Genomic DNA, 14015 nt, shown 5'->3' with positions numbered 1-14015 from the left:
GCCAACTCGCTTTGGAACTGTTTGTTCGAAACGCGCAATATAAGATAGGCTGGGGCAGTTTGTGTGAGCTATAAAAATATCATGTTTGCATACAACTTAAACCTGCTAATGTCTAACCATATTAGCCCAAAGTTTTGTTTACATAAGCTCTGTCCTACATCACTGTCTTAGAAATATTACCCAATAGTTCCTATATAAAGACTGACCTTGTGTTCAGTCAAAGAGAATTGCGAGGAAGGCAGGCTGTGAGAGGTTCACAGCTTTCGGAGCATTCTCCAACCATTCTGCAGTCCGGTAATAAACCTATTTCCTATTTTGATTGATCTCACTCGTTTATTACCTGCTCCTGAAGTTGTATTTTCAGACATATCAATGGATACATCGCCATTGTGACCAGGGTGGTATGGGTCCCCGATGATGTTCCTGGCTCTGCTGAGGTAACAAGGGCTGGCAATGTCTTCCTGTGAGGGCAGAGAGCAGCCGACGATCTTCTGGGCAGTGTTATTCACTTTCTGCATCGCCTTCTTGTCTCCTGCTGTGCTTCCAGCGTACCACACTGTGATGCAGTATGCCAGGATGCTCTCCACAGAGGTGCTATAGAAGGTTACCAGAAGCTTGGTGTCCAAGTTGTTCCTCCTGAGTACCCTAAGGAAATGTAGTCGTTTCTGGGCCTTCTTCACTACTACCGTGGTGTTTGTAGACGAGGAGAGCTTATCTGGGCCGTGGACCCACAGGAATTTAAAGGACTGAACCCTGTCTATACATACTCCATTTATGAGGAGGGGGCCAGATCTGTGCTGTGTTTGCGAAAGTCCAGGATTATTTCTTTAGTTTTTGTGGTGTTCAGTGTGAGATTGTTCACCGAGCACCATGAAGACAGTTTGTTGACCTCATCTCTGTAGGCCGACTCATCCCCTCCTGAGATGAGTCCGACCACAGTGGTGTCATCGGCAAATTTGATGGTGGAGTCAGACTGGTGGGTTGGTGTACAGTCGTATGTGTACAGAGAGTACAGAAGAGGACTCAGTACACAGCCTTGAGGGGAGCCAGTGCTCAGTGTGTATATGACAATAAAGGCTTTTGAATTGAAGGCACTACTAGAAAATAAACAGACCGCCACTGACTTGAGACAATCAAATAATTTGCAATTAGAAGATGCTGACCTGGCTGTTTATTGCAGCACACAAAATTACCATCTTATACAGAGCTATCGAAACTAGAATATTTATACTTAATAAAGTAAAATAATTAAAATAAAATCATAGAAAATCACTAATCTTAGATGGCCTTGTGTCTGTATACATTGTAAGATTTTTCAAGACAAGTAAGTTAAACGTCAAGTCAGCTGTCATTTTGGGGTTTAATGATTGCTTACTATATGCCAGGCCTGGCCAACCCGCGGCTCCCGAGCCGCATGTGGCTCTTTGCCCGGTTTCATGCGGCTCTTACGTCCATATCAAAGTTTGTATTTGTGTTTTATTTTTATTTGCGTGTGCGCTTCGCTTGAGTTCAATACAGTATTTTCGTCAAATGCGGATGTGCTTGGGATGAAAATACCTCAAAGTTTCCCAGCAGGAGCAAGGTCATTTGAGTAAACAATTTGTGTCAAGCTCGCTCTCATATTGGAAGGGAAAAAATGCACAGCAAAATGAAAATATGAAGTAATATGAAAATGAACACAGGACGTTTTTAACAGAGTGGGAGAGTTTATATTTTTTTGTTGAACGTAATAGCGCATTTCAAAGCTTCAAATCTTCAGCGCCACTTCAGCTTTCTCCATGCTGACATTGCCCAGAAATTTCCAAAAGGGACTGAACTTCGCAAGCACAAGTTGGCCACTTTGAAAAGTCAGGCAGAAAAGCAGACACAGATTTTGCAAAAATTTACGAAGCACTCAGAGACGGTAACGCTTCCATCGTATCAACTAGCTTGGAACATTGCACGGGCCAAAAAGCCATATAATGAAGGGGAGTTCATTAAAAAATGCCTCGGTGACGTTGTTGAAATCTTGTCTCCTGAAAACGACAAAATAAAACGAATGGTATCAGACGTCCCACCACACTGTTGAACACAGAATATCAGACATTAACACGTCTATTGAATCACAGTTGCACTCTGACCTACAAGCATGTGAGTATTTTGGTGTCGCATTGGATGAGAGTTGTGACATACAAGACAAGCCTCAGTTAGCAATATTTGCACGGTCTGTGTCAAACGATTGTTTGATCAAAGAAAAACTCCTTGATATTGTGCCATTAAAAGAAAGAACCCGTGACATGGATGTGAAAGAAACAATGATGGCTGCATTTGCGAAAGCAAATCTGCCCATAGCAAAACTAACTGCAATAGCCACGGATGGAGCGCTAGCCATGATCGGATCCGTTAACGGGCTTGTGGGGCTGTGCAAAGCTGACCAAACATTTCCCGAGTTTTGGAATTTCCAATGCATCATCCACATGGATCAACTCGTGTCTAAATCATTGAATTTAGACAACGTCATGAAGCCTGTGATGGAAATTGTCAACTACATCCGCACACATGCGCTTAACCACCGGCAATTCAAGAATCTCATCGCTGCACTGGACCAAGGGCTTCCAGGTGACTTGCCGCTGCACTGCACTGTGAGGTGGCTATCAAAAGGCCAGGTACTCTCTCGCTTCTTTGAGCTTTTGGATGCCGTGAAACTGTTCATGGAAGAGAAGGACAAGGACTATCCTGAGCTCTCGGACCTCGAGTGGATTATGGATCTGGCCTTTTTGGTCGACATGCTGTGTCACTTGGACAGACTGAACCTGACCTTGCAGGGTAAGTTAAAAATGCTGCCTGACCTCGTCCAAAGTGTGTTTGCGTTTGTCAACAAACTGAAGCTGTTCAAGGCGCATATTCAAAAGGGAGATTTAACGCATTTCCCCACTCTGCTAAAAGCCACTAACGCCGCCTTGAATAAGCAAAGAGCCAGATATGCAACACTGGTTGAAAACCTGCACGAAAGCTTTGTGGCCCGGTTCCGTGATCTACAACTGAAAAGGCCACAGATTACGCTGGTCACAGATGAGGCTGCGGCTGAGTTGGAGATGATCGATCTTCGTGAGGAGGATCAACTGAAACCTGCTTTAAGAGAAGGGACCATTGAGTTCTGGAAAAGTGTGCCAATGGAAAAATACCCCAATGTCAAACGGGCTGCGCTTAAGATACTGTCAATGTTTGGGTCAACATACGTCTGCGAGTCTGTATTTTCTACCCTGAAACACGTGAAATCAAAGCATCGATCTGTTCTGACTGACACCCATGTGAAAGAATTGCTTCGAGTGGCAACAACGGAATACAAGCCAGATTTGAAGAGGATTGTTCAAGGCAGGGAATGCCAGAAGTCCCACTAAGTAAAATGCATAGTAAAAGAAAATAGTTTCCTTCTTGCTAGGGGGGCCTAACAGAAAATAATTGAGAAGCACTGGGCTAGGCTTAGCCAAACAAGCCGTGAAGTTTAAACTTCCTCCCAAAAGACGTGTTCCCGGTATGCCCTAAAATTTCGGATACATTTCACTGGTCAAGGGGAGATTAAAAAAGTAGATCTTAAAACCGAGGAAAGAAAAGCATATAGTAAGTTAAAGGCAGTCCTCGCCCGATAGGTACCGCTGTCGGGATCCAACCAATCGTTACTGCGCATGCGCGACTAACGTAATTTCCTCAAGGATGAGAGATACATGATTTGATTAATAATAAAAAAACAAGATACTATACATGATCAGTGTGAGTCAAGTCAGAAATATTATAGACAAGTGAAAGTATAAATTTGAATACGTAACACGTAGCCAGTCCTGGGTATTTAATGGTTAATTTATATTGGACTGTTTCGACACACTTCTGCTCCATTTGCTCGAATCGGATTCGATCAGAAATGCTCTAGCATAACCTAGTTCAAGTAGTCTTTGAACTTGTTAAAGCTTTGCCCCTTGCTCTAGCTTAGCCTAGCTAACATCGGGCAAAAGAACAAGTCTTCAAATCGTCTCAGAGCTCATTTATGCTTTACCCCTACTTTAGCTTAGCCTAGCTAGCATCTGGGTAAGGAACACGTCTTCAAGTCGTCGAAGAACTTATTTGAAGCTTAGTATCTTACTTTAGCTTAGCCTAGCTAGCAGCTATAAAAGGCACATCCATCAGAACTCACGTGTGGAAATGTCCGCAAGAACAAAACCGGCAAAGTTCCAGGAGGAAGTTTCTGACGTCGAACAGGAGACTTCACCTCGACAGGACTCGACAGTTTGCGAAATAACGCACGAGAAAGCTATTCTCCATAGACCAGAAGGTGGGTTCACTTTTATTTCCATAAAGGTTTCCAATTGACGTGTACGCCATTTTTCATGAATTCGCACTTGCACCATTCGAAGAATGTTGTGATAAATTCTATTAATATATAAATATAACATCGATAGGACGGAAAGAACCCTCTCAACGTGTGTTTCTGCTTAAACAACGCCAGAAAACGGCAGCTTTCCTTTTATTGAATCTTATCCTAAACATTGTATTTTTCGTGGTTTCACAAAGCACGAAAATACGCCCTCCAACACCACACCGCAGAGGCATGAGATAATATTTCTTGCGACTACCCCTACATTTTTCTAAATGCTTGAGTGACGTAACACTTACTTACGTGCACTAAATTCTCATCTTATTTTCTGAACCGCTTGCTTTATCCTCAGTAGAGTCGCAGGCAATGGCGGTGCGTGAATTTTCTCGTAGCGAATCACTCCAACCCTCAAAAACTATTTCATGGCTATGAAACCTACTGCAGCTACAGCTGTGACAAATAAAATTAATAAATAAATGCACAAAAATGGGGTAAAATCTACTTCCTAGCAGCATTTAATGATTAAATACAAAGACTGGAGCTTTTCAGACATTACAACCGGGCCAAGGGGGTGATATTCCCGGGAAAAGACAGCGATGAACGTCAATGGCGTACGGGCAAACATTGCCCGAAAATGGGGTAAGATCCAGCCGAAAACACCATTTATTTATTAAATACAAATCCTGGAGCTTTTCAGATCTCAGAACCGGGATGATTTCCCCGGGAAAAGACAGCAATGAACGTTGAAACGTCCACATACATCCTAACGCGAAATGGCAAAAAAAAAAAAAAAATGCACTAAAATGGGGTAAAATCGACTTCCTAGCAGCATTTATTGATTGAATACAAATATTTGAGCTTTTGAGACATTACAACCAGCCCGGGGGGTGATTTCCCCGGGAAAAGACAGCGATGGACGTCGTTTAGTGATTAAATACAAGCGCTGGAGCTTTTCAGATATCAGAACCAGGCCCACAATTGAAATATTATTGAGGAATATAGCCATATTTTACTCACCAAAAATCCTTTTTCACTGTACACTATCCATTCTCCTTTCTTTCTTCCTTCTTTTTCATCGCCATCGAAGGTAATGATGAGTCTGTCTTGAAAATGGCTTTAAATCAACACAACAATATATTTTCTTGTGCAGCTCGCTCCAAATACAGTTTGGTAGCTCTCTCTCTCTCTCTCTCGTAGTTGGTGAACGGAAATTGGTGGACGCACCTTTTTCCCGGCTGTAACAGGCTTGCTAGCTTCGGATTTGACCGCCCTTTCTTAATGACGTCCATTTTTTTTCTGGAAAAGTTAGTCTGAAAAATGGCTTAATAAGCAAATCTGCAAACAAATCCATTTGTTTTCCTCCGTCGGCCATTGTGGGTGGAGTTGTCTGGCTGGCTCACTTTGGCTTTGGTCCATCTACTAGCCAATCACAGTTGGTGAAAGTTATGACGTTTCCCTGCGACTGCGAGAAGGCAATGAGGTATCAAATCGAATTCTGATTGGTCAAAGCAACAGTCTCATTGACGCTTATTTAATGCAAAAAAAGCCTGTTGAACTGATTGTGAAGGCTTTGAGGCAGATTTCTGACCCTGGCATATTGATGGACAAAATTTAATATATGAATCAGATATTTCTTGGGCCAGCATAGAAGGCCTTGAAGCCCCTGACGACCCGCCACTGGTCGCAGGGGATCTGGAGCCCATCCCAGCTGACTTTGGGCCAGAGGCCGAATTGGTGGCCAGCCAATCGCAGGGCACATTGAAACAAACAACCATTCAATTCAATAAATTTAAATTTAAAAAAAAGAACATGTAGATGCACTAAACAACAAGAGCGTTCAAACACTGGTGTTAAAGCAACAACCCAGGGACGAAATCGGACCCACCACAAGTGCTTGGTGCAGCCCGTGAAAGTACTGTGCAGATTATAAAAAAAAGTTTAAAAAAAATATTTTACCCTCAATTTTAGAAAAAAATAAGAAACAATTATTTTTAAATAAAAAACAAATCTAATGTTTTAACAGTTTTAAAAATGTAGTAAAAAAATAAACAAATTAAACATTATATATATATATATATATATATATATATATATATATATATATATATATATATATATATATATATATATATATATATATATATATATATATATATATATATATATATATATATATATATATATATATATGCACATGCGCGCTCACACACACATACACACACACACATACACACACACACATACACACACACATACACACACATACATATACACACACATACATATACACACACATATACACACACACACGCACATATATACACATATACATATACACACATACATATACACACATATACATATACATTTTTTTTGTGGATGGATATTCAGCTATTCTGTGTTTTTACATGAATGCAAATAAAAAAAAAAAGATTCTTCTCCTGAAATGAAAAACCAAAAAAGGGAATATTTAACGTTTCCTTTTAAAAAGATTAAAATTTAACTCAAATGTTTTTCTCCCACTTTTTAAATCTATATTTAATTTTCTAAAATATTTTGGTAATTAGATCTTTTTCTGTTTTTCCATTTGTATTTTAATGTCATTAATATAAAAAAATAGATTAGTTACTGATTAAAAGATGATGCCTTGGCTACCGTATTTTCACACCCATAAAGGATTGGATAACTTTATTCATCCCGTATTCGGGGAGTTTTGTTGTCACTGTATCAAGAGGATGCAGAAATAGGAATGGCATTTTAAGCATAAATAGATAGGTAATAAGTGAATACATTTACGGGTATATTTTCATTTTTTGTCAATACATAGGGCGCTTACTCGGAAAAGGCTCTCGCATGACACTCGGCTAGCGTGTTCGGCTAGCCACTAGTGGGTTTTTTTAAGACAGTGCGATCAAAACTACGTTTGGTAATGCTTTATTGAGGTAAAAGCTACTCTCTGATTGATATAAAGAGCTCCACTGTAAGTCAGAGTTGTGTATTCAGGGAACTTGATTCCAGCTTTTGCGAAATCGCAAATGACAGTGCTGGCCGACACTTGAGCCCAGTCATTCACAATCCATTGTGACTCGTGACATGCATCACTACCCAGTCTTTGATTCTCCTCGCTGTTCTATCGACATCGACAATTCTTTCCCAATCGTCATCTGACCCGCGCGACGCTGCCTGCCTAACTACTATGTTGGTCATCCGTTAGCAACCCGTTAGCAAAGCTGTTAAATTGTGTTCGATCCATGGCTTCAGTCCATTTTCCAAGCATTGTGTTGTCATTCACGCCAGGCATTTCCTCTGTATAGCTCTAATATGCAGTTTCTTTGAGTATTGAGTGTTTTTGAAGGTTAAAAGTGTCGTCAGCATACGGCAGTCAAATGCCTTGCCACTCTTCTGGGATTTTTTGAATGGATTTACCATAATGCTTGGATATTTATCTACGTAAATCTACGAGATTATCCCACCAAAAAAAAGCATACGATGAAAATAGTCACAAAAATAAAATAAAAAACCTGATCGACCGCCTCCTGTCGACTTTGCTTACTATGTTACCTTTTATATAATTATTAAAACACTGCAGGCGGACCTCTGATTCAATTATTGACATTTAATTAAATAGGCATTTTGGTGAGTAGACTTATAAGTGAGGGTACATTCAAACTTTGTCTCCATCTCAGAATTATCCTCCCAAACAGTAATTTATCGTAGTTTTAAAGCCATAAATCAAAACAATTGCAAGGTTACTGATTAATTCAACTGCGTAAGCAAGAACAAACAATCCTTCATTCGACATAACAATTCCATAAAGAAGCGAGAAAGGACGTCATGATGTAGGAACACTATGCGAGTGCTCCCAGAGGTGATAAATAGCCATCCTCTGGTATCAAGAGTTATTCACGTCTTCTTCGTTGCAAACCCAGATAAACAGTCCTCGGAGCCCGGGACTGGGAGAGATGTCTGGTCAACAGTCCTTGGCACGAGGACTCGGTGACTTGTTATCCAACCCCGGGTTCTCTTCAGACAATTTGAAGAAGCTTACATACAAAAATGATTAAATGCACACTTATATAATAGTATTACAGAATAAACCCAACGCATTTATATGTTCAATAGCATGGATATGTATATGTTCATTAATATGTTGTAAGATAAGACAAAGTCTCTTTGCAATTGCTTGTTCATATTATTTTAGTTTTTGTGAGTATAACAGCATCGTAGTCATCCTTATGGCTGACATATCAGCATAAACACCCAACTGTCTGACTGAATAATCAATCCTAGTCTTGTGATTGGGCTGAAATCTCAGCACAAATACTCAACTGTCCGACACTGATCAATTACTTTTTGCCCTGCAAATGACTGAAACTTATCTGTCCAAAGTCCCAGTGACAACTGTCAGTTTTGCCTGTATTTAAGACACACTCACTGGTCATTCGACTAGAGTTGCAGTAACATCGCAGTGAACAGGACCCCACTGTAGGAACTCTCACTGTCCTCTTTGCAGTCTGGTAATAAACCTATTTTATATTTAAATTGATCTCACTCTTTCTTAGCCTGCTCCTGAAGTTGTATTTTCAGACCTAACATATGTATTGTTCCTTTATTAAACAAATCAAAACCAATGGTTATGGTATTTTGCCATTTAATATACCATGGTATGTTAAATGATTTTTGCCTTTTTGAGCCTCCCGTTTGCGCGCCAATTTATATACCCCTGCCGTTTAATATACCCAGGTAAGTTAAATGGCAACTCAGTTTCTTTTGCAAGATAAGTATGGTGTTCATTGGGGCATAATTATAGATAGTTAATTTCATTAAAATTCCAAGTCAGACTTTATTCTGCAGTAAGTAGTTTTAACCTGAGCAATAAGTAGTTTTAACCTGAGCAGGAAGTAGTTTTAGTCTGCAAAACGTTGATGCATACGGGTATGTTAAATGTGGGGTATATTAAACAGCAAAATATGGTAACAGGGTTAAAAGATCGCTCCAGCATAAGCACTGATGATATAAATGACTAAGTTTCCTTTCTTCATTCTATATATGTACATTGTTCCCATGTTATTGATAAAGACACCGAAGCTGCTCTCACCCCCAGTCCAACCTAAAGAATTCTAGTTAGAGAGACAATTTATAAAATATATAATTTATCTTTGTGTCTTTGCAGGTTTGAGAACATTTATTGATCCTTATAAGCAGGAGTCAGGGTTTCCTGGTGCCAAAGAGGATGTTGAGCTCCCCGAATTTAAAGAGGAGGAGCCAGATTTCCCTCGACAAAAAATGAGAGACGAGCAACGTCTAATCAAAAAGGAAGCTCTCACCTGGTCATCTGGTGAGTCCTTCAAAAGAGATTATCTGGGCAGGGCTAGCACAGGGGCAGAGCCTGCATACACCTCAACATGGACCCAAATTAAAGAGGAGGAGCCAGAGACCCCTCGACAGCTAAAGAGAGAAGAGCAACCTCCAATCAGAAAAGAGGAGCAAGATGTCACGTGGCCAACTGGTGAGGGTCTGGGCATGGCCAGCAGAGGGGCGCAGCCTTCACACGGCAGCAGCGCAACAAAAGGATGGCAAGCTGAAAATTTAATTGCTCCCTTATCCGATAGCGACGACTTGCTTTGTGACGAAGACAACGAAGGTCTTAATAAATATCCCAATGGCAACAAACTCTTCAAATGCTCTCAGTGTGGAAAAACATTTCGCAATAAGTATATTTTAAAAACACATTTGATGACCCACACTGGCTGGAAACCCTTTTCATGCTCAGTTTGTGGTCAAACATTCACAAGAAAGGGAAGCTTAAAAAAACATGTAATAACCCACACTGGAGAAAAAGTTTTTGTTTGCCTGCTTTGTGACCAAACATTTGGCACCAATTCCAAATTAAAAAGGCACACAAGAACTCACACTGGTGAAAAAATGTTGGCCAGCTCACTTTGGGGCCAAAGCGTCAAAGAAACAAAATCCTTGAAAGTTAACATGAGAACCCATAGTGGAGAAAACCCATTTTCTTGCTCAATTTGTGATAAAACTTTCTCTCTAAACTCCCGCTTAAAAGGACACATGAGAACACACACGGGTGAAAAACCATTTTTGTGCTCAGCTTGTGGTGACACTTTCTCTCAAAGGCAACACTTAAAATCCCACACAAGAACCCACACTGGTGAAAAATCATTTTCCTGCTCAATTTGTGGGAAAGCCTTTTCTCAAAAGCAACACTTAAAAACCCACACAAGAACCCACACTGGTGAAAAACCATTTTCTTGTTCAATTTGTGGTAAAGCCTTTTCTCAAAAGCAAGTTTTAAAAACCCACACAAGAACCCACACAGGTGAAAAACCATTTCCATGCTCAGTTTGTGGTCAAGCATTCACACACAAGGGAAGCTTAAATAATCACGCAAGAACCCACACTGGTGATAAACCATTTTTGTGCTCAGTTTGTGGTCAGGCTTTCTCTCGCAAGCACCAGTTAAAATGCCACTTAACAACTCACACTGGTAAAAAACCTTTTTCATGCTCAGTTTGTTGCAGAGGCTTCACAGAAAAAAAATCTTTAAAAATACACACAAGAACCCACACTGGTGAAAAACCATTTTTGTGCTCAGTTTGTGGTCAGGCTTTTTCACGGAAGGACCAGTTAAAAAGCCACACAAAAACCCACACTGGTGAGAATTCTTTTTTCATGGGCAGTTAATGTTCAAACATTTTCACAGAAGGCGAACCTTAAACAAACACTTAACAAATCTGACTAGTGAAGAGCCTTTTTTTTGCTTCATTTGTGGTTCAGCGTTCAATCACAGGAATAGCTGCAGAATTACCACATTGGTCGGAAACTTTTTTTCCTGCTCAGTTTTCAAGGATTTATTCAAAAGGAAAGACTTAAAGGGCACAAATGTGGGGGACATTTGTTGAATCTGTTAATTCACAAAAATGACAAGAATCCCTCTTGTGTAATGTTTGGGCTTATTGATTAAATTTGTCTGCTGTGAATTAAAAAAAAAGAAAAAAAGCGCAAGTTATTCTTTTTCATTTCATTTGTCTTTTCAACATTTTCAATTAGCTTGGTAAGCTACATCTGTTTATTTTTTCTTCTTCTTTTGAACTTTACTATAACTTTGGGTTCATTTTGTAGTTCTATTACACTTTTAAAAATATCCAAACTGATTTGATTTGCACGTAACTAACTAGACCTAGCAGTTTGGTATATTTAGTCAAATGTAAATTGTTTTCATTTTATGTTGAACAGTCCTTCAGGGTACTTTACTCAATCTTTTTAGTTATGTAGAACCATTCAAGGCTCGACATTAACAACTTTTCGAATGCTCAGGGCAGCCAAGTACTCTTTTCAGGCAGCTAATTACATTTTGACAACTGTCCAAAAGGGCAGGTAACGGTTTCATTATGTAATGTAAAATAAATGAGGACAATCACAATTGCTTCATATGTTTTGTGTCATTTCATTGGCGTGACCATTTTGTGACACATTTTCATCTTCTGCACTGCAACGAATGTAAGTTGTTTTTTTGTTTTGTTTTTTTGGCCGCATCGATTCGATTGGATAACTTTTTGTCCCGTGTTCGGGAAATTTCATTGTGACAGTAGCAAGAGGGTGAGAATACAGTTACAGGAAAGGCAAAGTTACACATAGTTACAAGTTAGACAATACAGTCGCAAAGGCCGCAGAACTACAAAGCACAAAATACAAAGCAAAGTATATGGGATCATTATCAATCATGTTCCATTTGTGATTTTGACTGCTCATTGTCTTTGTACCGGTTTCAAAAAATAAAATCTTTCTCCATATCAGTGTTCGGTATTTATTTCTAAATTCAATTTGCACAATAGGCAGCCCAGTGGAGCGAAAGGTTAGCGTTGAGTTAGCGTAGAGTTGGCATGTTCTCACTGGGCCTGTGTGGGTATCTTTTGGGTACTCTAGTTTTCTCTCACATTCCAAAAACATGTATGAAAGGCTGATTTGGCACTTTAAATTGCCCCTAGGTATGAGTGTGAGTGTGCATGGTTGTCTGTCTCCTTGTGCCCTGCGATCGGCTGTCCGCCGATTTAGACTGTCCCCCGCCTCTGGAACGGAGACAGCTGCGATTGGCTCCAGCACCCCCTGCTACCCTAATGAGAATAATGCATCTTACAAAATGAGATGAGTACACCATAGTATTCTGCCTAATTCTGTCTTTTTTCCCAGATGGCACTGCTCAATCTGCCGTCGGTGGCAATAGCTCCAGACGCTCTTCCTTTCTATCCTGTTTTATTTACATTTTAATATTTCTTTATACTACCTTTTTAATTATATTTTAATTTCTTAATACCTTCCCGTTAGGTTCATTAACAATTGTATTTAAATATAATATAAAACAATACAAGGAAGGCATCAGGCACATCTCCAGCGTTATCTTGCAAGTGAGAATCCTGCCTCGTCCTCACCCCAGATCATTCTAAAGGACCTAATTCTCTCCTGCCCATTTAAGACATCGAATCAAAACAATTTCAAGGTTAGCTATTCAATCCGATTGCATAAGCGTTAACCTTAAGGTCAAAAAACAACTGCAACAACAATTGCATATCAGGTATTCAAAACAACTATTAAGGTCGGAACTCAAAAACAACTGCATAAGAATTAAAACAAGCAAGTGTCCATTAGATCAAAACATCAACAGTGCTTGAAGCCAGCTGCCGTGGAGAGTGACCTTGAAGCCTCTTAATGTAAACGTCTGTCTTCTTTGTAAGCACATTAATTTGTAAATATAATAATTGATATTTCATTTATAAATATAATGGTTAAGATTCCATACATACATATAATGTGCACATATATAATAGCATCCAGAATAACCCCAACACTTCCTGTTGGGTTTATTATATATGTGCTTCGCTTTCTTTAAGTTTATACATTATTATATATTGGAAATGCTTATTTCAACTTAGCATGTTGACGCTGGAAAGAGTCACTTTAATGTGGTGGTGGCTCCAAAGATCATTGGGAGATTCCCAATGATCCTTGGAGCCATGTTGTCTGGGACATTGTGCCTCTGGTAGGGTCATCCAAGGCAAACTGGTCTAAAGTGAGGGACCAGACAAAAATGACAAGAATCCCTCATTTGTAATGTTTGGGCTTTTGTTGATAAAATTAGAGAAAAGCAAAAGTAATTGTTTTCACTTCATTTGTCTTTTCAAAAATTTCAATTAGCTTTGTACGCTACATCCATTTAATGTTTTCTTCTTTTAAACTTTATTAAAACTTTGGGTTCATTTTGTAGTTCTATCACACTTTTAGAAATATCCAAACTGATTTGATTTGCACTCAACTAACTAGACATGGGAGTTGGCATATGTAGTCAAATGTCAATTGTTTTTATTTTGATGTTGAACAGACTATCAGTGAACTTTACTCAATCTTTTTAGTTATGTATAACCATTAAGGGCGTGACATTAACGACTTTCTGAATGCCCTGGGCAGCCAAGTACTCTTTACAGGGAGCTAATTAAAATTTGACAACTGCCCAAAAGGGCAGGTAACGGTTTGATAATGTAATGTAAAATAAATGAGGAAAATCACAATTGCTCAATATGTTTTGTTTCATTTCATTGGCATGACCATTTTGTGACACTTTTATTTTCTGCGCTGCAACGAATGTTACCTTAAC

The 14015-nt window shown here is 39.4% G+C and overlaps 1 protein-coding gene across 1 annotated transcript; it reads left to right on the top strand.

The window, feature by feature from the left end:
* The first annotated feature begins 3186 nt into the window (after window positions 1–3186).
* Window positions 3187–13312, top strand: LOC144213382 (uncharacterized). The gene is made up of 2 exons (XM_077741815.1): window positions 3187–4306; window positions 9522–13312. Exons 1-2 carry the CDS (start codon window positions 4177–4179, stop codon window positions 11048–11050), a joined length of 1659 nt encoding a protein of 552 aa, XP_077597941.1. The 5' UTR covers window positions 3187–4176; the 3' UTR covers window positions 11051–13312.
* The last annotated feature ends 703 nt before the right edge of the window (window positions 13313–14015 follow it).

Source organism: Stigmatopora nigra, chromosome 20, assembly GCF_051989575.1.
Source record: "Stigmatopora nigra isolate UIUO_SnigA chromosome 20, RoL_Snig_1.1, whole genome shotgun sequence".
Lineage (NCBI taxonomy): Eukaryota > Metazoa > Chordata > Actinopteri > Syngnathiformes > Syngnathidae > Stigmatopora > Stigmatopora nigra.
This window is presented reverse-complemented; position numbering and strand designations above follow the sequence as displayed.

Bases quoted from the DNA above. Each gene is read 5' to 3' on its own strand.
- LOC144213382 (XM_077741815.1), top strand. From the start codon at position 4,177: ATGTCCGCAAGAACAAAACCGGCAAAGTTCCAGGAGGAAGTTTCTGAC. The intron at 4,307-9,521 runs GTGGGTTCACTT...GTGTCTTTGCAG, and splicing joins TATTCTCCATAGACCAGAAG to GTTTGAGAACATTTATTGAT.